The following is a 22920-nucleotide window of genomic DNA, read 5'->3' on the forward strand; positions in this document are numbered from 1 at the left end:
GAGCATTATTTACAAGTGACGCTACTTGGACTATTTACAAAACGCAACCCAGGACCTGTGATTGTTCCTTTTTGGGGGGGGGGAGACAGCCTGCGCTGCATCGACGCACCAGCACCAACAAAGAGCACCATAAAGCCCCATAAAGCACCATCAACGTACCAGTGTGCACAGTCACCACAGTTCATACAAAAATAAACAAACCCCTGGTGCTGGTCTTCCTCTTCGGCTCCCTCTGCTGGCCAATGTTCTTCCAGATGTTGTCTTTCTTTGTGTTCTTCTTGCTGGCGGTCTATTTGCAATAATAAAAAGCACAAAACGTGTCCACTTTTTATTTATGGCCCACAGGGGCCGACTCGGGGTGGTTCACCTGTGTGGCATAGGTGCCACGTCACCGAGGTCCGCAAGCAAGATCCTGGGCCATCGTGGCCGGTTCCAGCAGAGGGGCCATGCCCCAACCCGTGGGGTCCATGAGTGGTGCTCAGCCACAGACATGTGGTCCATAAGTGGTCCATTGATGCAGGTAGCTGGTTGCAAGGACTCGGGCACACAATGGCGGACTCCCGCACGCTCCCCTCAGTGCCCAGAGAGCACGATCCATGGGTCGGGGAAGGAAGACAGAGAGGGCAGGTTAGCGAGGGGTAAGGTTACAAGGGTACACGTCAACGAGGGTAATGCAAGGTGAGGTGCGCCTGGAGACTGAGCGGAGAAAAGCCCATCCCTACCGTACGTCACCCCCCCTGTTACCTACTCTACCCTTGCCCTTACCCCATATTTACAAAATCTACACCCTTACCAATTCGTCACTAACGTCACGTCTTCCCCATATTTCCCCTAATACCAAATTCGTCACAATAATCCCATTAATCCAAAATTTGCCATCACCAATTCATCATCAATCCTCATAAGGAGGGAGAGTTGGAACAACAAAGCACAATGTCACACCCACGTCATGATGCGTCTCACAATCCAAACATTTGCTCAAAAAAAAATAATAACATGGCATGGTGTGGCGTTCTGTCACCTCAGGTGAGTGGATGTAGATGGTGCGAGGAGATTCCAATCCTATCTATCCTCTAAATGACTTTAATACACTTTACACTACCCGGGGTTTTTCCCTGCCAATCCATTGGCCATCTTACACTCTATGCGGTTTTAAGAACCAAATTCCCATTGAACAAACTGTGGTGCTGCATCAATTTGGGGTCTCACTCCCCCGATTCAACTCCCTGTGCCTTTGCACAATTTCAGGACTGGGTCGTGTGGCTCTCCCAGCAGGTTTACCCACCTGCACACCTCCACCACTGCAGTTGCCTCTGAGCTTACCTGCTCCTTCCCTCACCTATCTAACTGGGGAAGGCCCTCTGGCGCTCTCCCCACTCGGTGCCCTCTCTGGCACTGGGCTACCCGGGTCCGTCCTCCGGATCCTCGGGCCCCATCCACGACTCTACCGGCTCCCAGAGCTCACCTGCGGCCTCACCTGGCCGACATCCTAACAGTGGCGGAGTGCCCATTCAACTACACATACTAACAGGCCACACGCCCAGCCATTTCCACGTCACTAATGCACCCATCCAAACACCATTCTTCCACACGCACCACAGATGCCAATATCCAACCACAATTTACCTATACCCTCTACCTAACTCTTAAACTACCCTCCCCGGGTATTCGTGATGGGGTCCATCCTCCCCATACACACCTTCGCACCATCCACTCCACTCCACAGTTTCCACCATACTCACTCCACACCATCCATTCCATACTCCATATATTCCATACTCCATGTATTCCACACAACCATTCTCCATACACCTGTTCACTTGCACACCTGTGCAATCACACCTGGTGCTTCCTGCACCCTCCTTCCTCCCAGGCTTCTTCAATCATTCCATACAATGCACAACCACAATTGTTCCTCATGCACTGCTCCATACATTTCCACGCTCAATACAATCCACAATCACAATTGTTCCTCATACGCTGCTTCATACACTTTCAATTCTCAAACACACGGCATCATCTGATCTACCTGGTGCCCTGCTAAAACTCGCGCTTCCCCGTCGCCCCTTATATTATTGCGCTCCCTCGTTATTATAATCCAACTACCCTCTCTATGTCCCCACTACCTGTCCAATGTCGCTACTTAAATGAACAGTTACCTCTGGTCATGTTCTCTAGATCCCTATCATTTTATCCTAACCCTCCCTCGGCGAGCTTACACTGCCATAAACCCCATAGCTATTGCTCATGTGCCCCGTATGTGAGGGATGGCAGAGTTGCCATCCCACCACATCAGGCATGTTCCACTATAAATTTTGCTCATCAAATTTCAGCCAATCCTATTCACTACTCTCAATTTTGGATCAAAACACTATCATCATCACCGTCCATTAAACTTGAGCCTCGGTGCGTCGTTACATCATTAAAACTCGGCTTCGCAAAGCCGAGCAATGAATTTGGGTGGTTTGGACGCCTGCCGGTTGAATTCGTCCGGCATTCGGTTCAGGGGAGGCGGCTTGGTTGGGCCGAGATTCCACGCACCATCTCGGCGCGGATCCTTGCGACCTCCGGCCCGATGGCTCAATCCCACCCGGTCGGAACCCCGTCCCCGCCACCAGGGGGCACCGTTCCGCTTCCTCCAACCTGTCCCTGAACCGGACCGGTCGCCTTGCCCGACAAGGCCCGGACTCGACCGTGCGGGGCGGACCCAGGCCAGAATCGGGCGCGACGCTTTGAAGAGAAGCGATGCAGCACCGACCCGCGCCGGACCTCGCATCCAACAAAGCGCACCGCGCCCCGAGTGCTCGCATCGGCTATCCGTCGCCCTAAACGCTGCCCCGGTCAACGTCGATGCCTTACTCGCATGCCCACACGCACACACGACCCTCTTCACACTCACAAATCCCGGCGTTCCAACGCCGCCCGTACATTCTACACACTCTGTCCATTCCACCACCGCACTCCCTGTTACACACCACACCTCTCGCGCACCCTCTTGCGCACACTCGCCGTTCGCACACTTCGTTCCACACCTCTCCTCCGTTACATCCTCCGTAACACTCACCATGGGCGTGCACTCTTGCATCCACCCACTAACGCGCTCAGATGTGCCCCCCCCGCACACGCGCCACCACTAACTCAGGTGTACCCTCTCGCACACGTTCGACCATTCCAGGTGTGCATTCTCGCACCCGCTCCACCACCAACTCACTCTCCGGGTCACTCTCACCCTCGCACGTACACTCCGTATCGCTCTCACTCTCCGTGTCACACTCCGTACACTTTATAACACGCTCACTCTCCGTGTCACACTTTTTCCTCACACGAGTGCCATTCGCTTTAACACAACACACAAAGGACCTTCCACGAACGCCCGGGTGCTTTCGCGATCCCAAGCGCGCGACAATTCTCTTCGCGCCGAACACTCTGCCGAAAAACCTCTTTGCGCCATACACAGCACGACTTACCTTTGGGATCCTTTTCTCCACACGCACCTGCAAATCTTTATAAGGATTAAGCACGGCATCAAGGTGTGAGCACGGACTTTGCACATATTCCACTTCTCCCTTCAATTCCCGGGCTACCTCCCCTCGTCTTTTCAATTTCAACTACACCCATAATTTCTTTGTTCACCTCGACGACCGTTGGCTTTAATAAAATTCCCTCTACCTCAGCGGTCGCCGGCCTTCCCATACCCCGGGTCGCGATCTCTATACCCGTCATTTTACCCGCGCTTTTCTCCGCTTCGCTCAACCAGCGCTTCTCGACCCGCTTTACCTCGTCGTGCACCCTTGGGACCCTCTCGCCCAACATGCGATCCATGCTCTCCCCACATTTTTGTATGCGGTCACCCATTCTGTCCCCAAATTTACTTATTTGCTCATTCATTCCGTTTCCACACCCTTCAATTTGGTTTCCCATCCCTTCAATTTTATTACTCAATTTTTTAAGACCATCATTCTCCCGTTTCATTTCCGCCATGAATTGGGCCATGAAGGCGTGCATTTGGACCACCCCCATTGGCGCAGCGGGCGTGGCTGCCGCAACCTCGTGCGAGCCGCCATTTTGTGCGCCTGAACCCTCGTGCGTGGCGTCGCCACCTTGTGTACCTGATACCCCCGCAACCACATCCTCCTTGCTCTCCTCTTCCCTCTCCCCCATATACATTTCCCTGGGGTCCTGGGTCGCTTTTAACCCCTCTTCTAACTCTACCCCCACCGGCATCCGATCGCCTTGACCATCCATGGCACGACTCAATTGGGATGTTAAACAAAATTTCGGCCGCTCGTAATTTCGACCAAATTTTTTCAGATTAAAAATTTGGTTCGGGTCCAATCCCACACTCCTGACACCAATTGTTACGGATCTCTACGTCGGCCTTTTTCCCCTTATGAAGGGGGGATTAATCCCCTTGTCCGCGACTGACCGACGTGAGTCCTGGGGGTCCCAACGCTCCTTCCGGTCAGGAGCAGCCAGGGTATTTGGTCTACAAAAAGTCCCAAGGACCTGAGTGCCACTCCTGACCGCGAAGCAGGGGAGGGACTCCCGCTCGAACCCCGGTTTTAGATGGTCTAGTTGCCGAGCGGTTTTTAGTAACCCGAAGTTCGAGTCATTAGCATTCACTAACCCGATTCCGAAACGTTGGCCAAATCGTGTCACAGGTATTCAATTGGGAAAAGACAAGGACGAAACGGATGTAAAGGAAAGAAAGGCAAGGTAGGAAGAACAAATATAATTTATTACTAACTAATTATGTACAAGTCAAAAGTAACCAAGGAGAAGGAAGGATACGAAAATAAAGACAGAAAGATGGAAGGACCAGAAGACACAGTGCAATATTAACTTATACAAGCTTACTTATACCCAGGGACAAGACACACAAAACAAACACGTACACAAAAGGATGGAATGGCAGGAATTGAAGGTAGGAATGGCTGGAAGTGAAGGGTCCAGGCAGATGGTTTGGGAGGAAGGTCCGGGGCAGATGGTTCAGGCGTTGAGATCCCCGCTCGCGGTTCACGCTCCAGGCTCGAGGCGAAACCCGGCAAAAACGGCTTCGCGTCCCACCGACCGGCAATAGGGCCTAGAGGGTCTCGGCCTATTGCCGCAATACAGGCACCCCCTCACGTCTCTCTCTTTCAGTCTTGGTGTATCACGCCTCTCGTTCGTGCCTTCTCACCGACCTTGTACCTTCTCTGTCCAACTCTCATAAACCTTCAAGCACCTCCCTCCACAGAACTCTTACTTCAGAACTCCCTCTGCAGAACTGCTCGTGGGGCTCCCTCACTCATCTGTGGTGGGGGCTCCCGGCAACGGGTTATATAGGCCACACCCTCTCAAGCCATACCCCTGAGCCTTGGTTGGTCGTTCGGGGCTCCACCCTTCATGATGAGGGGGGGGGGGGGCACGCCTTTCTTCTCCGAGCTGGAGCACATGGCAATGGCGGCGAATGCAGTGGCAATAGAGGCTTTGGGAATGGAAGGGAATCTGTCTTATTTCAATTCGGTGCAATGCAGAGTCAATTAATGGGAAACACAGCCTTAAACTAACATAGAATAAGGAAATAACTATTTAGAAGGGTATATGGTGGCCTGCGTGCATGTATATGCATTCCCCGGCTAAAGTTCATCCTGAAAGCGCCCACATTGTGCGGACAAACCCCACCAAGTCGAGGGCCACGTGGTCAGGAGAACCTCGTCCCTTCTGGTCACACTTTGCCTATCGGCCGGCCTCGAAGACCGAAATTGTGTCGGTTACCGATCCTTCGGGTTCGGAACTATGCCACCCTAAAAACCGACACCGACATCAAGTCACCGACAAGACATCAAGACCAACCTCATCTCCATCTCATCTGCTCCATCATTTGAACACCTGGCTTTTAAACTCTCTGGTCACACACAGTCAGTCATGGCTGTTGTCTACCGCCCTCCCAAACCACACCCATCATTCCTGTCTGACTTCTCCTACTTTCTGACCCAGCTATGTTCCCTCTCCCCCTCAATCCTCCTCCTTGGTGATTTCAATATCCACATGGACTCCACTGACTCCATGCTAACCACTGACTTCACTGATTTACTCACCTGCTTTAACCTCACTCAACATGTCAACTTTCCTACCCATAACCGTGGTCACATTTTGGACCTTGTCTGCTCTACTGGACTAATTTTGCACCATCTCTCTGGCTCCGACCTCACTCTCTCTGACCACCTAGCCATCACTCTGACCATCAACATCCCCACCCCAGCACCAAGGCATTATCACACTATCAACTTCCGTAAGTTAAACGCTCTTTCACCTACCTCATTCTCATCGACCCTCTCTGAAAAAATGTCCACTTCTCCCTTCGTTGACCTCCACACCCCTTCTGACCTCACTGACTACTACAACCACACTCTCTCCTCCTGCCTTGACCAACTTGCGCCTATAAAAACCAAAACAGTTTCTTTCACCCATTCTGCTCCCTGGTTTACCCCTGAACTCCGCCTGATGAAAACTCGTGCTCGCCAACTTGAAAGACTCCGCAATAAAACAGGTCTCACAGTTCACTCCCAGGCCTACAAGGACCACATACAACACTATAAAGATGCCCTCTCCCGCGCCCGCTCCGCCTACTACTCTCAAATTATCCACTCTGGCTCCGGAAACCCAAAAGCACTCTTCTCTACAATAAACAAACTCCTCAGCCCCCTGAACACCACCACCCAGTCATTCACAATAGACAACTGCATCTCCTTCCTTTCATTCTTCCAACGCAAAATTGAAAACATCTACAACAGCTTGACCACCACCGCACCCGCTCCCCCTCAAACCACCTGCCACCCCTTATCCTGCCATCCCCTGTCTCAATTCTCCCCAGTCTCCCCTACTGACCTCTCTGAACTCCTCATCGGAATGAAAACTGCCACCTGCACTCTTGACCCCATCCCCTCCAGCTTTGTCAAGGCCTCCCTTCCTGCTCTCTCTCCACTTATCATTGCAACAATAAACTCCTCCCTATCTACAGGCATCGTCCCACCATCCCTCAAAATTGCTGCTGTTACCCCCATTCTGAAAAAACCTGGACTAAACCCTGACACCCTAAATAACTTCAGACCCATCTCCAACCTACCCTTTCTGTCAAAGGTTTTGGAACGCGCTGTAGCCACTCAACTCAAACATCACCTCTCTGCCAATAACCTGTATGAAACATTCCAATCCGGATTCCGCTCCAACCACAGTACTGAAACTGCTCTCCTCAAAATCACCAACGACCTTCTCCTCTCCTCTGACGCTGGCAACCTCAACATTCTCATCCTCCTCGACCTCAGCGCCGCCTTTGACACCATCGATCACACCATCCTCCTCACCCGACTTGAAACCACCTTTAACATTACCGGCACTGCCCTCTCTTGGATTAAATCATACCTCTCTGACAGTCGTCAGTTCATCTCCATCAATAACTGCAAATCCTCCCACTGCTCCCCTCCCCCAAGGTGTCCCCCAAGGTTCAGTTCTTGGCCCCCTCCTCTTCATCCTTTACCTGTCCCCCCTCGGTCACTTAATCCGCCGTCATGGTCTCCAATTCCACTGCTTCGCCGATGACATCCAGCTTTTCATCTCCACCAAGTCCATCTCCACCGCCACCCACTCTATCCTGACAAACTGCATCACTGAAATAAAATCCTGGCTTCAAATCAACTTCCTCAAACTTAACTGTGATAAATCTGAAATAATCATCATTGGCCCAAAAACGCTCACCAAGTCCACCCATAACTTTGCCCTCAACATCGACGGTTTCCCAGTATCCACCTCCCCTCACATCCGGAATCTTGGCATCATCTTTGACCAAACCCTCTCCTTCGACAAATACACTAAGCAGATCACAAAGACAGCCTTCTTTCACCTGAAAAACATCGCCCGTCTCCGTCCATCCCTCTCCTCCGTGGCTGCAGAAACCCTCATCCACGCCTTCATCACTTCCCGTCTGGACTACTGCAATAGCCTCCTTTATGGTTCACCCTCAACAATCACCAATAAACTCCAATACATTCAGAACTCCGCTGCCCGTCTACTCACCCATTCCCGGACCCGTGACCACATCACCCCCGTCCTTTACAAGCTTCACTGGCTCCCCATCTCCCAGAGAATCCAGTACAAAATCCTCCTCTTGACCTACAAAGCCCTCCATAACCTGGCCCCATCCTACCTGGCTGACCTCCTCTCCAGACACACTCCCACCCGCAACCTCCGCTCTGCTGGTACCAACCTCCTGACCCCCCCCCCCCCATCCGGACCAAATTTAGATCCTGGGGGGACAGGGCCTTCTCCATCGCTGCTCCCACCCTCTGGAACTCGCTACCTCACACCATCAGAGACTCCTCCTCACTCACCACATTCAAAACATCACTCAAGACCCACCTGTTCAACACTGCATTCAACATTTAACCCACAGCATCTAACCCCTGACTATCTCCTCTCCTTCTCCCTCCTTTGTGCTTTGAATATTTCCCTATTGATTCTTCTTTTTTGCAATTGTTTTTATGTTTTGCTATGCATTATGTTTTGCACTCTGTCAAAGCGTCTTTGGGCTTCCTGAAAAGCGCTATATAAAATAAATGCATTATTATTATTATTATTATATGGACTAACTAAGAGGACGACCTTTGACCTTTACACACAAAACAGAGATATTTACAAGAATTCATTACACTTACAGAGGGTGATATTTACAACAATTCTCAAATCCACAACAATATATATATATATATACACAACAATATATATATATATATATATATATATATATATATATATATATATATATATATACATTTATATATATATACATTTATATATATATATATATACATTTATATATATATATATATATATATATATATATATATATATATATATATATATATATATATATATATTTGCGAGTGAGTCTCATGGAAAAGCAAGGTAGAACTGACAGTGGGACAAACATCAAGGGAACGAACAAACATCGAGGGAGGGATGAAGTCGCTACAATCTCCATCGTGTGACCCTTAGTCCTGTGAAGTTTGGTTGAGATTGGATAAGTAACGACCAAATGTATGACGGTCAGACAGACAGACAGACACCAGGTTGCGTATTTTCAGTATGGTAGATGAAGCAGCTCGGTGGTGAATTTCCATTGCCCTGACCATTGTGGGTTAAATTCCAATTAATGCTTTCAGGAAAGATTTCAGTCAAACATTAGGCCTGGCTGGCTAGCTGGTTTGTGATAACCTTCAGCCAATCTTATTGCTCTATGAGACATCAACTCAAAACCAATGGATGCAATTATGATTATCCTTGTCATATATAGCCCTGGTGTTGGCTTAGTGGTTAGAGTGCCGGCTTGGGATCCTAGGATCCTGGGTTTGAATCCCGGTCGATCACTGAATTAACGCCAGGGGGGTTGACTCAGCCTGTCATCCTTCCGAGGTCGGCAAATTGAGTACCAGCTTGCTGGGATGAATGATCCCGGTGTGTACCCCGATTTAGAATAGGTACACCGTATCCCTGCGCATCGTAAGAGGCGACTAAGGGTTGGCGTCAGGAAGGGCATCCGGCCATAAAACATTGCCTCAAACAGGGAACCATGAATGTCATGGGGCCCGCAAGGCTAACCCCCGCTCTTGCGGGAAAAATGGCCTGAAAACGATCATTCATTCATTCATTCTTGTCATATATCATATCACCCTTACCCATATTACTATCACACTTATCCTTGTTAATTAAGCAAGACAATGCTCAAATAAATATTTTCATTGACTTGATCCACATTATTAAATTATTACTTTCATCAATACAGTAAAATGCTAAATTCCTGCCATCTTTCTCCACCCACCTGTGCAGCTGCGACCAAGCGCCACTGTCTATGATTTGGCGAAGAATTTCCACTTGGAGGTGTCCCTGTTTGAGAGACTTGTGAAGAACGCCTTGCCGTTCATCAGATTGAAATACCAGGTGAGATATTGAACGGCTTTGACCATTTTCTGGAAGCAAATATTCAATCAAATTTTCCTGGATTAAAACCCAGATATTTTTCTATGACCCCAGCACCGAATGAGACCTGAGATTGCAGCGCTTTTAGTGCCGCACATTTACAGTAACTTGGAAAACCATGAATCAGTCCTGAATTATGAAGACATCAAGGTAAGCAAATGTCCTCTACATTCTGTAGCTCCATTTATTTCCTTATTTGGTCTTCAGAACAGACAGCTAGCTCATTACATCTGTACCTCTGAAATATATATATATAATATCTGTGCAGCGTCTGTCCTGTGTTGTGTTGTCACTGAACTACTTTCTCAAACTTTTGTGAAATCGTACCAAACTTCTGGTATGCACATATCTCTCCCGTCGGTATGTCCTCAGGTTTTTGTTTTTTTTTAATTTCCAATTTTTTTTTTTTTTTTTTTTTGGGGAATCTTTTGGGGAAATTTTTTTTTTCCAACTTCAATTGTTTATAAAATGTAATATCACGTATATTACAAATACATTTGTGCAAAATAATTGTTTGAATTATGATTGGTTTAAACCATGACAAAACGGCTAATCATTTATCAGTACAGTACGGGTACAGTCATTTATCTATGTACAGTCACGTGAAAAAGTAAGTACACCCCATGTAAAGTTTTGACTTTTTCAACATATTTCAACATATTTCAACATACAGCTATTTGATCTTCATTTCAACAATATTGATAGATAAAGGTGATATAATATAACAAATATCATGAACCATTTACATTTTGTAGTCCATTGTATAATTTAAATAAACATAAATGCAAATTTAGCATGTGGAAAAAGTAAGTACACCCCTACATTTATCACTACTTCAAATACCTAAAATTAGAATCAGGTGCACCAGCTCAGGTGCAAATGATTAGAACATCGTTAGAGAGGATCTTGGAGGAACCTGTCTTATTTAAACCTCAGACATTTAGTTTCGTTTGCTCTTTTGTTGTTGAAGTGTGCGGCGTCACCATGCCTAGATCAAAAAAGCTCTCCGAGGCCTTCAGAAAGAAGGTTATAGATGCCTTCGAGTCTGGGAAGGGATTTAAAAAGATCTTCAAACAATTTCAAATCAATCATTCGACTGTCCGGAAGATCATCTACGAGTGGAGAAGATTCCAAACAACTGCCAACTTGTTCAGGCCAGGCCGCCCCAGCAAGTTCAGCCCGAGAGCAGACCGCAAGATGCTGTAAGAAGTCTCTAAGAACCCCAGAATGTCATCAGGGTACCTACAGGTAGCTCTTGCCACTGTTGATGTCAAAGTGCATGAGTCTACCATTAGAAAGAGGCTGCACAAATTTGATCTACATGGGAGGTGGGGGGGGGGGGGGGGGGGGGGGGGAACCGTTGCTGTCCAGAAAGAACATCAGGGCAAGACTAAAGTTTGCCAATGAACACCTAGGCAAAGACCAGCACTTCTGGAACAATGTGCTCTGGACAGATGAGTCAAAGGTAGAGCTATTTGGCCACAGTACCAGAAGACATGTTTGGCGAAAACCAAAGACAGCATTTGACCACAAGAACCTGATACCAACTGCAAAGCATGGTGGTGGAAATATGGTTTGGGGCAGCTTTGCTGCATCAGGGCCTGGGCAGCTGACCATCATAGAATCCACTATGAATTCTTTATTGTACCAGAGGGTGCTGGAGGATAATGTGAGGCCATCTGTCGGAGAGTTGAAGCTCAACCGAAGGTGGACCTTGCAACATGACGACAATGACCCTAAACATACCAGCAAATCCACCAAGGAATGGCTGAAAAGAAAGAAATGGAGGGTTCTGGAATGGCCAAGTCAAAGCCCGGATCTAAATCCCATCGAGATGTTGTGGGGGGGATTTGAAACGAGCTGTGCATGCAAGAAACCCCTCAAACAATCGCACAGCGTGAAGAATTCTGCATGGAGGAGTGGGCAAAAATTTCTCCCAGTCGATGTCAGAAACTGGTAGGCAGTTATAAGAAATGCCTACTTGAGGTTGTTTCTGCCAAAGGGGGCAATACCACCTATTAGAGCCAAGGGTGTACTTACTTTTTCCACATGCGAAATTTGCATTTATGTTTATTTAAATTATACAATGGACTACAAAATGTAAATGGTTCATGATATTTGTTATATTATATCACCTTTATCTATAAATATTGTTGAAATTAAGATCAAATAGCTGTATGTTGAAATATGTTGAAAAAGTCAAAACTTTACATGGGGTGTACTTACTTTTTCACGTGACTGTATCCACACATCTGGGCAGTCTGTGTTGTTACTTAACGACTCCATCAAACTTTTGTTTCCGTGGTTGTGAAGTGTTTTTAATAACGTTGTGGTGGTTTTGAATCACGTGGTGGTGATGTATTTTGAATTATGTGGTGGTGAGGTGTTTTTAAATGACGTGGTGGTGTGTTTTTAAATCACATGGTGGTGAGGTGTTTTTAAATCACATGGTGGTGAGGTGTTTTGAATTACGTGGTGTGAGGTATTTATAATTACGTGGTGGTGAGGTGTTTTTACTGATGTGGTGGTGAGGTGTTTTGAATTAGTTGGTGATGAGGTGTTTTTAAATCACATGGTGGTGAGGTGTTTTGAATTACGTGGTGGTGAGGTATTTATAATTACGTGGTGGTGAGGTGTTTTTAATTATGTGGTGGTGAGGTGTTTTGAATTAGTTGGTGATGAGGTGTTTTGAATTATGTGGTGGTGAGGTGTTTTTAATTTTGTGGCTGAGGTGTTTTTATTACGTGTGTTATGGGTGACGTGTTTTTATTTCGTGTTTTATGGCTGTGAGGTGTTTTTATTTTGTTTTATGGCTGTGAGGTGTTTTTATTACGTGTTTTATGGCTGTGAGGTGTTTTTATTATGTGTTTTATGGCTGAGGTGTTTTTATTACGTGGCTGTGAGGTGTTTTTAATTTTGTGGTGGTGAGGTGTTTTTATTACGTGTTTTATGGTGGTGAGGTGTTTTTAATTTTGTGGTGGTGAGGTGTCTTTATTGCGTGCGTTATGGCTGTGAGGTGTTTTTATTACGTGTTTTATGGCTGTGAGGTGTTTTTATTACGTGTTTTATGGCTGTGAGGTGTTTTTATTTCGTGTTTTATGGCTGTGAGGTGTTTTTATTACGTGTTTTATGGCTGTGAGGTGCTTTTATTACGTGTTTTATGGCTGTGAGGTGTTTTTATTTCGTGTTTTATGGCTGTGAGGTGTTTTTATTACGTGTTTTATGGCTGTGAGGTGTTTTTATTATGTTTTATGGCTGTGAGGTGTTTTTATTACGTGTTTTATGGCTGTGAGTTGTTTTTATTTCGTGTTTTATGGCTGTGAGGTGTTTTTATTTCGTGTTTTATGGCTGTGAGGTGTTTTTATTACGTGTTTTATGGCTGTGAGGTGTTTTTATTACGTGTTTTATGGCTGTGAGGTGTTTTCAATTTCGTGGCTGTGAGGTGTTTTTATTTCGTGTTTTATGGCTGTGAGGTGTTTTTATTACGTGTTTTATGGCTGTGAGGTGTTTTTATTACGTGTTTTATGGCTGTGAGGTGTTTTTATTAAGGGTTTTATGGCTGTGAGGTGTTTTTATTACGTGTTTTATGGCTGTGAGGTGTTTTTATTACGTGTTTCATGGCTGTGAGGTGTTTTTATTTCGTGTTTTATGGCTGTGAGGTGTTTTAAATTTTGTGGTGGTGAAGTGTTTTCAATTTCGTGGTGGTGAGGTGTTTTTAATTTTGTGGCTGTGACGTGTTTTTATTACGTGTTTCATGGCTGTGAGGTGTTTTTATTATGTGTTTTATGGCTGTGAGGTGTTTTTAATTTTGTAGTGGTGGTGTTTTTATTACGTGTTTCATGGCTGTTAGGTGTTTTTAATCTTGTGGTGGTGAGGTGTTTTTATTACGTGTTTTATGGCTGTGAGGTGTTTTTAATTTCGTGGTGGTGGGGTGTTTTTAATTTCGTGGCTGTGAGGTGTTTTTATTCCGTGTTTTATGGCTGTGAGGTATTTTTTATTTCGTGGTGGTGAGGTGTTTTTATTACGTGTTTTATGGCTGTGAGGTATTTTTAATTTCGTGGTGGTGAGGTGTTTTTAATTTCGTGTTTTATGGCTGTGAAGTGTTTTAAATTTCGTGGTGGTGGTGTTTTCAATTACATGGCTGTGCGGTGTTTTTATTTCATGTTTTATGGCTGTGAGGTGTTTTTAATTTTGTGGTGGTGAGGTGTTTTGAATTACGTGGTGGTGAGATGTAATCGTCCCAAACTTCCAGTCTGCACCTACCCCTCCCCTATGTATGTGCTGAGGGGTTTTTTCTTGGAAAAAAAAACATTCAACCTAAATCTTCAACCTAAATTGCTTATAAAAATGTAATATCACAAACACAACAAATACATTTGTGCAAAATAATTGTTTGTATTATGATTGGTGTAAATCATGACAACACAGCAACTCAGGTACAGTCATTATCCTCAGTTAAAACAAGCCCGTTCCTCAGTATCGACGCACAAGCCGCGCCAAACTCGTGTATGTATGTATATATATATATATATATATATATATATATATATATATATATATATATATATATATATATATATATATATATATATATAGATAGATATATATATATATATAGATAGATATATATATACACATACCTGTTGTGTGTTGTTGTTGTTGTTGATCATCTCTTAAAATCCCAACAGGATAGATTTTGAGTTTTTTATTTATTTATTTTATGGCGACCCGTCTTATAGAAGAGCTGGTGCATGCATCACATATACACATGCTATGATTATGTTTGCAAAATATTTGAAAGAAACAATAGAAATATGACAATGGCTCAAATAATTTTGGAAAGTTTATAAAACTGAAGTTGACTTGATTAACACTAAAACTATAACATTTTATGCCCCCTCTAACCATGAACCCGTGGTTGTCAATGCCAGGGTATCACCACAAATCTGTACTTTGTGGAGCACGAGGAGCCGGAGGAGGAAGTGTCCGACTCACGGAGCCACCAGAATCAGCACGAGGCGTCTTTCACTGTAGCTCTGTGCCGCTACCTTATCCTCCAGGGATATGCACCACATCAGATCACCATCTTAACCACTTACACTGGTCAACTTTTTGCACTGCGTCGTCTCATGCCACGGGTATTTTTTCAGGACGTGCGTGTTTGCGTTGTTGATAAATACCAGGGAGAAGAGAATGATATTGTGCTTCTATCACTGGTACGTAGTAACCGCCAGGGCCGCGCTGGTTTCCTCAAAATTGACAACCGGGTATGTGTGGCACTGTCACGTGCCCGAAAGGGTCTTTTCTGCATTGGAAATGCGCGTCTGCTCGCTTCCGTACCCCTGTGGGGGCACATCCTTGCATCAATGCGAAGTAACGGGTGTGTAGGTGAGCAGCTTGTTCTGCGCTGTCAGATGCACCCAGAGAACGAAGTCTTAGCAGGGAGGCAGCAAGATTTTCTCGAGGCTCCCGAGGGCGGGTGTAAACTTCCTTGTGACTTTCGGCTTGCATGTGGACATGTGTGCACGCGTGCATGCCATCCGTATGATCGCGACCACACGGCCTTTAAATGCATGAAGCCTTGTGAGCAAAAGCCTTGTACGCTCGGGCACCACTGTCCAAAGCCCTGCCACGAGCCTTGTGGAGATTGTGAGGTGCCCATCATGAAAATCATCCCCAGATGCCACCATCGCCAGCTTGTGCCATGCCATGTGGAACCCAAGGATTTTGTATGTCAACAACAATGTGACCAGTTTTTAAGTTGTGGTCATCCCTGCCAACGTTGTTGTGGCATGGCTTGCGAAGCACAATGCAAGCAGAAAATCTCCATCGTACAGCCTTGTGGGCACAATGCCAATGTATTTTGTCATCAGAAGGAGAGCCTACCAGCATGCCCCGAGAAGTGTGGTACAATGTTAGATTGTGGACACTTGTGTACTGGTACATGTGCAAGTTGTTATGAAGGCCGTTTCCACCTTGCTTGCACACACTCCTGTTCACGCACGCTTGTATGTGGCCACACCTGTAGTGCAGCCTGCACCCGGGATTGTCCACCGTGCCAGCTCTGCTGTCAGAACCGCTGCCGTCACAGTCGATGCCGACGCAAGTGTGGCGAGCCATGTATGCCTTGTGTCGAATCTTGCGAGTGGAAGTGTCCGCATTACAATTGCGAACGTCGCTGTTTCGAACCATGTTCACGGCCACCGTGTAATCATCCGTGCGACAAAAAACTGGTCTGCGGTCACACTTGCATTGGATTGTGTGGTGAGCCCTGTCCAAATCTTTGTCGTGTGTGCAATGCTGATGAAGTCACGGAGATTTTCTTTGGAGAAGAAGACCAGGAGATGGCGCAGTTCATCCAGCTGGAGGACTGCAAACATGTATTGGAGGTTGGGGGCTTAGATCACTGGATGGAGTTGAAAAGCAATGAAACGGAAGAAAGGGAAGGCAACACAAATATGGAGGAGATGAGCACAAGCACAATCACTATCCAGCTCAAGGTTTGCCCAAAATGCAAAACTCCAATCCGTCAAAATCTCCGTTACAGCAATATTGTAAAGACGATGCTGCAGAACATCGAAGATGTGAAGGAGCATGTCCGTGGGCGTAACTCTGACATCAAACGTGAAAGATTACAGCTTTTGGATAAAATTTCAAAGAGCCAAAACATTCGTTTATACTGCAACACAGATGGGTCCACTCTGGAGCAAATGATAAGGGATGCTTCCGGACTTCCAGAACTACAGGCTTGTGAAAACCGTGTTGGCTTTCTTGATCAGATCGGCGAGCTGCGATCGAAGCTGTACAACTTTAATAGCGACAGCACAAAAAATGTGGATCAGCGCCTCTCGGAGTACATCAAATGGATTATTGAACCACGGTCACGCCTGTTCAACCAAGAGCTAGTCGAACTCCAAACAGAGCTTCTACGCCTCTCTTTTCTCTCTCAGCTCCTCTGTCGCTGGATCATCGCCAACCATGGGGAGAACGCGTCTGAAGATGTGCAGCAAAAAGCCAAGGCCACGTTCCGTGTGCTCGAGTCTACCAAACCCTTCACAAAATCCGACGAGTTATTCGTACAAAACCGCATGGCGGAACTTTGCAAGGCCATGCCTCTGTCGGGTCTCTGCATCAATGAAAGTGAGCGGCTGGAGATCCTTCAAGCTATGCACATGGGAAAGGTGAGAACGTGATTGCCTCACCTTTAACGAGCAGTTGAGCTTTTAACTGTTCCAACAAATGAGGATGTTTCAAATTTCATCCGTACTTTTGTTTACAATTACGCTTGTACAATTTATAACTTTGATCATCACCACAATGCAGTGCAGACAATGGTCCATCAATTTCAACATTCTCTACATATCTGTTGACTTCACAATTATTCGTCGTTCCACTCTTCGTTATTTCACTTCATGCCATCGTGATCTTGGACCTCCTTCGTGCTGCATAAACTAGAGGGCTGCGATGGGAGACCACTGATGGCTCTACTTTTTTTTTTCTTTTTTTTTTTGTATACAAGATCGAGGCTCGTGAAAGAGCGAACATTAATCACACAGAAAGACAAACCGACACATAAAACATATAACATCGGGAGCGGTAGACAAGATGGGGAGAGAGGGGGAAGGACACAAACACAACATTTGAGAGCAGGGACCGTGAGACATGGAGACATCGAGAGATCTGAGAGAGGGCGAGGGCTTTGGGGGGGGGGGGGGGCATGGGAAGGGGGCGGTGGGAGAGGTATAAAACATATGGACACTGCCAGGACTTCCAGGAAAGAAGTTGGAATTTCAAACAAGGTGGATCTGGGGTGAATTAGCGGGGGTAGAAAAGATCAAGGTTTTGGATGGGGGAAGATAAGAGATGGTGGTGAACAGCTGTTTTAAAGACCTGGAGGGAGGAGTGGGATTGAAGGGAGTGAGGGAGTTTGTTCCAGAGGCGGGAGAAAAGAGGAATGAAAGAGTGAAGGTGAGCAGAGAGCCGAGATTTCGGCAGATTAACCATCAGAGGGTTGCTGGCAGATCTTGTGCGACCTGTAGGAATATTTGGGGGACAGAGCACAGAGAGAGCTGGGGGTGCAAGGCCGGAGAGGAGTCGGTAGAAGACAGAAAGACCACCTACCTGCCTGCGGTGAGTGAGTGAAAGGCCCTCAGAGATAGCTTCATCGTGGGAGATTCCAATAATTCTGAAAGCTTTGGTTTCAACAGCGTGAAGCCGAGCTAGGTGTGAGGCAGGAGCACCGGCCCATAGGGGAGAACAGTATTCCATTGAGCTGCGGATGAAAGCCTTGTATGTGGTGAGGAGCTCAGGTGTGCCGAGGAAGGACTTCGCACGACGGAGGATGCCCAGTCGGCGACTGGCTTTGGAGGCCAGCTTGGAAATGTGGTTTTCCCAAGAAAGATCATGGCAGATAGTGAGACCCAAAATCTTGAGCGACAGAACTTCTTGGACAGGATTGTTGAGAAAGTAGATGGGAGGGTTGTCCAGTCGATCTTTTCGGAGAGACATAGTAAGAGTGTGAGATTTGTCAGGATTGAAAGACATGTTCCACTTGTTTGACCAGTCTGTGATTTTGTCCAGGTCTTCAGAGAGTGAGGAGGCAGCAGACTGCCGATCTGAGGGAAGAGGAATGGAGCGGCAGAGAGTGGAGTCATCAGCAAAGAGATAGAGAGGATTTTCGAGAGAGTCAGAGAGATCATTGATGAAGACCAGAAAAAGCACGGGGCCCAGAACACTGCCTTGGGGAACTCCAGCCTGAACAGGAAGAGGAGATGAGAGAAACCCATTCAGGGCCACACGTTGACGACGACTAGAGAGGAAGTCCGCCAGCCATGCGTGGAGATTTCCATGGATACCAAAGGAGGAGAGTTTGGTGAGCAGAGCGGGGTGCCAGACCGTGTCGAAGGCACGTGATATGTCGAGGGAGACAGCTCTAATTTCCTGTTTGGCATTGAGGACCTCCATCCATTGTTGAGACAGCAGAAGCAGCATGTCCAGAGTAGAGTGACCTGGTCTGAAACCAAATTGATGATCAGAGATCAAGCCATTGGAGAAGAGGAAAGATTTCATATCCGAAGCAATGATGGATTCCATGACTTTGCTGATAATTGGGAGAAGGTTGATTGGTCTGTAGTTGCTAGGATCTGTTTTTGCACCTTTTTTGTGCAAAGCGGTGATGTTGGCTGATTTCCAAGCAGATGGCAGTTGACCTTGAGCAAAAGAGAGGGTGAAGAGAACAGAGAGAGGGTGAGATAGAGCAGCAGAGCAGGATTTTAGGACCCGTGGGCTGATGCCGTCGGGTCCAGTTGCAGAATCAGAGTCGAGGGTTGACAGAAACTTTTCCACCTTGTCAGGAGGAAAGGACACGGAGTCCAGGAGCAGCAGGGTACGACTGGGTATGGTGGGTACAGAGAGGGATGGGTTTGGGACACAAGATTTAGAGGCAAACACAGAGTTGAGGCATTCAGCTTTTTCACGTGCGGAGTCAGCTGTGTAGCCGTTTGAGGTAAGGGAGGGGATGGAGGGGGAACAAACACCAGAAACGGATTTGACCAGACGCCACCAGGATTTGGAAGAGGGAGACAGATAAGAGAGTTCGGTCTTGAGAATGGAGAGATATTGTTTCCTGGCTCTCCTGAGGGTGGACACACACTTGTTTCGGGCTTTGTGAAAGGAAATGAGATTTCCTTCCGTTGGATTTGCTTTCCAGGAGACGAAGGCAAGTTGTTTCTGGGCAACAGCCTCACCACAAGATTCCGTGTACCATGGACGGGAGGAAGGGTATGACAACTGAAGACGAGATGGGATAAATCTGTGCATGAGAGAGAGCAATTTACTTTGGAAGAATTCCCAGGATGAGTTGATGTCAGAGGTGGTAGAGATGGGAGACCAGTCCAGATGATTGATGGCTGCTTGAAGACCGTGCCAGTTGGCCTGAGTGAAATGCCAGACTCGTCGACGCTGAGCAGGCTCCCTGAGGATGGTCAGAGAGATGTCCACTTTAACAAGGACATGATCAGATGATCCGATCGGAGCAGAAGAAGAGCAGCAGACATTTTCAGGGAAGTTAGTCATAACCAAGTCCAGAAGAGAAGATGTTCCGTTGACTGAGATCCGGGTCGGGAAATTGACAGATTGTGTCAGTCCCAGTGAGTCGCAGAAGTCCTTTGCTGAAGAGCCATGGCTGGTGAGAGAGGTACCCACACCCAGCCAACTGGCATGGTGACAATTGAAATCACCACATATGAGGAAGAGAGAGTTGGGATGAGTAGATAGAAGTTGGTCCATATCATCAGACAGCGAGATGTAGATGGAGTCATCACTGTTTGGTGGACGGTACAACACACATATGAACAAGAGGTGGGAGCGAAGGGGAAGCCGTAGCCAGAGGTATTCCTGGGGGTGAGGTGGAGAGAGTGCAGTGCAGGGCGAGTGAGGAAGAGAGTTTTTGATAAAGATAGCAACCCCGCCTCCAGGACGAGGCTCAGGTCTATCATACCGGAGGAGGGAGTAGCCCGGGAGAGATACTATGGAATCAGAGACATCATAAAGGAGGAAAGTTTCTGTTAAGCAGATCACGTCTGGTTTGACAGAAGCAACCTGTATGGAGAGATCAGTTAAGTTTGAACGAAGGCCCCGGATGTTTGAGGTCCATACCGTTAATGAAGAGGAAGGGGGAGCATCAGATACAGAACAGGGGGGAGGAGGGGTAGGGTAAGATGTGGAAGAGGTGGAAGAGATAGGGAGAGCTGTTGAAGGTGTGTCAGAGATTTCAGAATAGCTCGGAGAAAGGGAAGGATGGGGCGGACAAAAGGTTTGATGGTGATTGGGTGAGCCACAATGAGGTGTTATTTGAGGAGGGGGAAGAGCGAGGCAGAAGGTTGGGGGAGATGGAGGTGAGAGTTTGAAGGGGGAAGAAGCGGGGAGGACGCTTTGAGGAGGGGGAGTGAGAGGGGGGAAATTGAGAAGCAATGAGGGTGGGGAGATTTGAAGGGGAGGGGTGAGGGGGGAGTTTGGGAGGGAAGGGACAAGGAGAGGGATTTGAAAGGGATGGGATATGGGGGAGATTTGGAGGGGAGGGGTGAGGCAGGAGTCTAGGAGGGGAGGGGCGAGGGGGCGTCTTGGCGGGGAGGGGTGAGGGGGTAGTTTAGGAGGGAGGGGGCAAGGGGGGAGATTTGAAAGGGAGGGGTGATGGGGAAGATTTGGAGGGGAGGGGTTATGGGGAAGATTTGGAGGGGAGGGGTGAGATTGGATTTTTGAAAGTGTACGATTTATGGGAAACGAACATTTATTGCAAAATGAGTTTCTTGTGACCTTCGAGTTAAAAATACGTTTAAGGACGCTGGATGGAGGATGGAGTGCAGGAGAGTTTAGGGAATGTAGAAAAAAGGCACTATAGGAGATGGATATTTTTTTTGGGATGAATTGATTTGGTGAGCAAGTCGAAAGCAGCCTTTTAAAGAAGAAGAAGAAAAAGGTGTTATAAAATATGACGGAATACATAACTTGAGGGGAAAGTGTAAACATTGAAGGTTAATGAGTGAAAACTATCTGGGGAAATGGGGGAGAAACACGTGGTCGAAGAACGAACGAACGAATAAGAATGAATAAACGAATGAGAACAGAGAAGGAAATGTTTGTTTTTTTTTTTTGTTTTTTTTTTTGAGTTGAGATTTACACAAGGAAGTAGGCTATGGGTGAAAAGCCTGGGAATACAGAGAACGAAAGTTATTGGATCACAAACGACGGACCGCTGAGAGAAAAACAAAGCCTCAAGGTTGTACAGTGCACACTGTACAAGGCCTCAAGACACGACACGGCAAACAGACGATCAATTTATGAAAGATAAACACCGAGAAACAACCAAAGTTGCACACAATAACGTCACACACCGAAAGATAAATACAGTTTCGACAAAATACAATTGTGAACAGACTTAACTTCGAAAAACGTGGAGACCGTGTGGAGCTTCGAAAATCCCTCCCACCGTCTCCGAGATCTCGCGAGAGGTCCAGGGTTCTTCCCAACATCTGGGTTCTTCCCAACATCTTTCTAGGGTTCGGAGTTGGGGCTCGGAGCTAGGGCTAGGAGCTAGAGTTAGGGATAAGAGTTAGTGTTAGGAGCTGTGGCTTGGGGCTAGGAGTTATGGCTAGGAGTTTGGGATCTAAGAGTTACTTAACGGTAAAGCCAACTTGTAATATTAATCAATTGGTAGCACTTGAAATTCTGCCTCAGATTGAAAAAAAAACGTTTTTCTTTCCCAAAAAGCAGGACACCACGACCACGGTCACCAGGACTAAACACTTAATACCTGCCTCTGGGAACCATAACTAAATAATGGAAAATTAAATAACAGAAAATTTCAAAATATTTAAATAATTGGTAATTGAAAAAAGAGGAAATGAAATAATTGAAAATTTAAAAAGGATTAATTGAAAAAATAGTTAATAAAAAAGATCGAATAATTGAACATTTTAATAGCTGAAAATTGAAAAAAATTGGGGGAAATTAAAATTTTAAAACTTACATCATGGAAAAAGTCTTCTTCAAAAGGCAGGACATTGCAGACACCAGGACTATACACTTCTTGAACATGCATGGTCCGATTTTGTTCAAATTTGGCACAGGCACAGCACATGACGGCATGTACGTGTACCTCACTTTATTTTGCAATGCGATCAAAGATAGCCGACTGGCGGGCATTTTAGTTGCAAACGCCCGATGTTTACACCCTCAACCATTTCTCGGACATGCATTTACCGATCTTGTTCTAATTTGGAACACAGATAAAGAAAGATGGCTTCTGCGTTTTTGCCTGAGGAAGAAATGCACTAATCTATCTATCTGGGTTCTTCCCAACATCTTTCTAGGGTTCGGAGTTGGGGCTCGGAGCTAGGGCTAGGAGCT

The 22920-nt window shown here is 46.5% G+C and overlaps 1 protein-coding gene across 2 annotated transcripts in view; it reads left to right on the plus strand.

The window, feature by feature from the left end:
* Positions 1 to 22920, plus strand: part of ZNFX1 (zinc finger NFX1-type containing 1) — a 173630-nt gene that overhangs the window by 132353 nt on the left and 18357 nt on the right. For both annotated transcript variants that reach the window (XM_068108680.2, XM_068108679.2), the window contains exons 12-14: positions 9865 to 9975; positions 10069 to 10164; positions 14946 to 17195. In XM_068108680.2, coding sequence (XP_067964781.1) covers positions 9865 to 9975; positions 10069 to 10164; positions 14946 to 17195 — 2457 coding nt within the window. The remainder of the gene's footprint in view (positions 1 to 9864; positions 9976 to 10068; positions 10165 to 14945; positions 17196 to 22920) is intronic.

This window comes from Myxine glutinosa, chromosome 2 (assembly GCF_964187855.1).
Source record: "Myxine glutinosa chromosome 2, kmMyxGlut1.1, whole genome shotgun sequence".
Lineage (NCBI taxonomy): Eukaryota > Metazoa > Chordata > Myxini > Myxiniformes > Myxinidae > Myxine > Myxine glutinosa.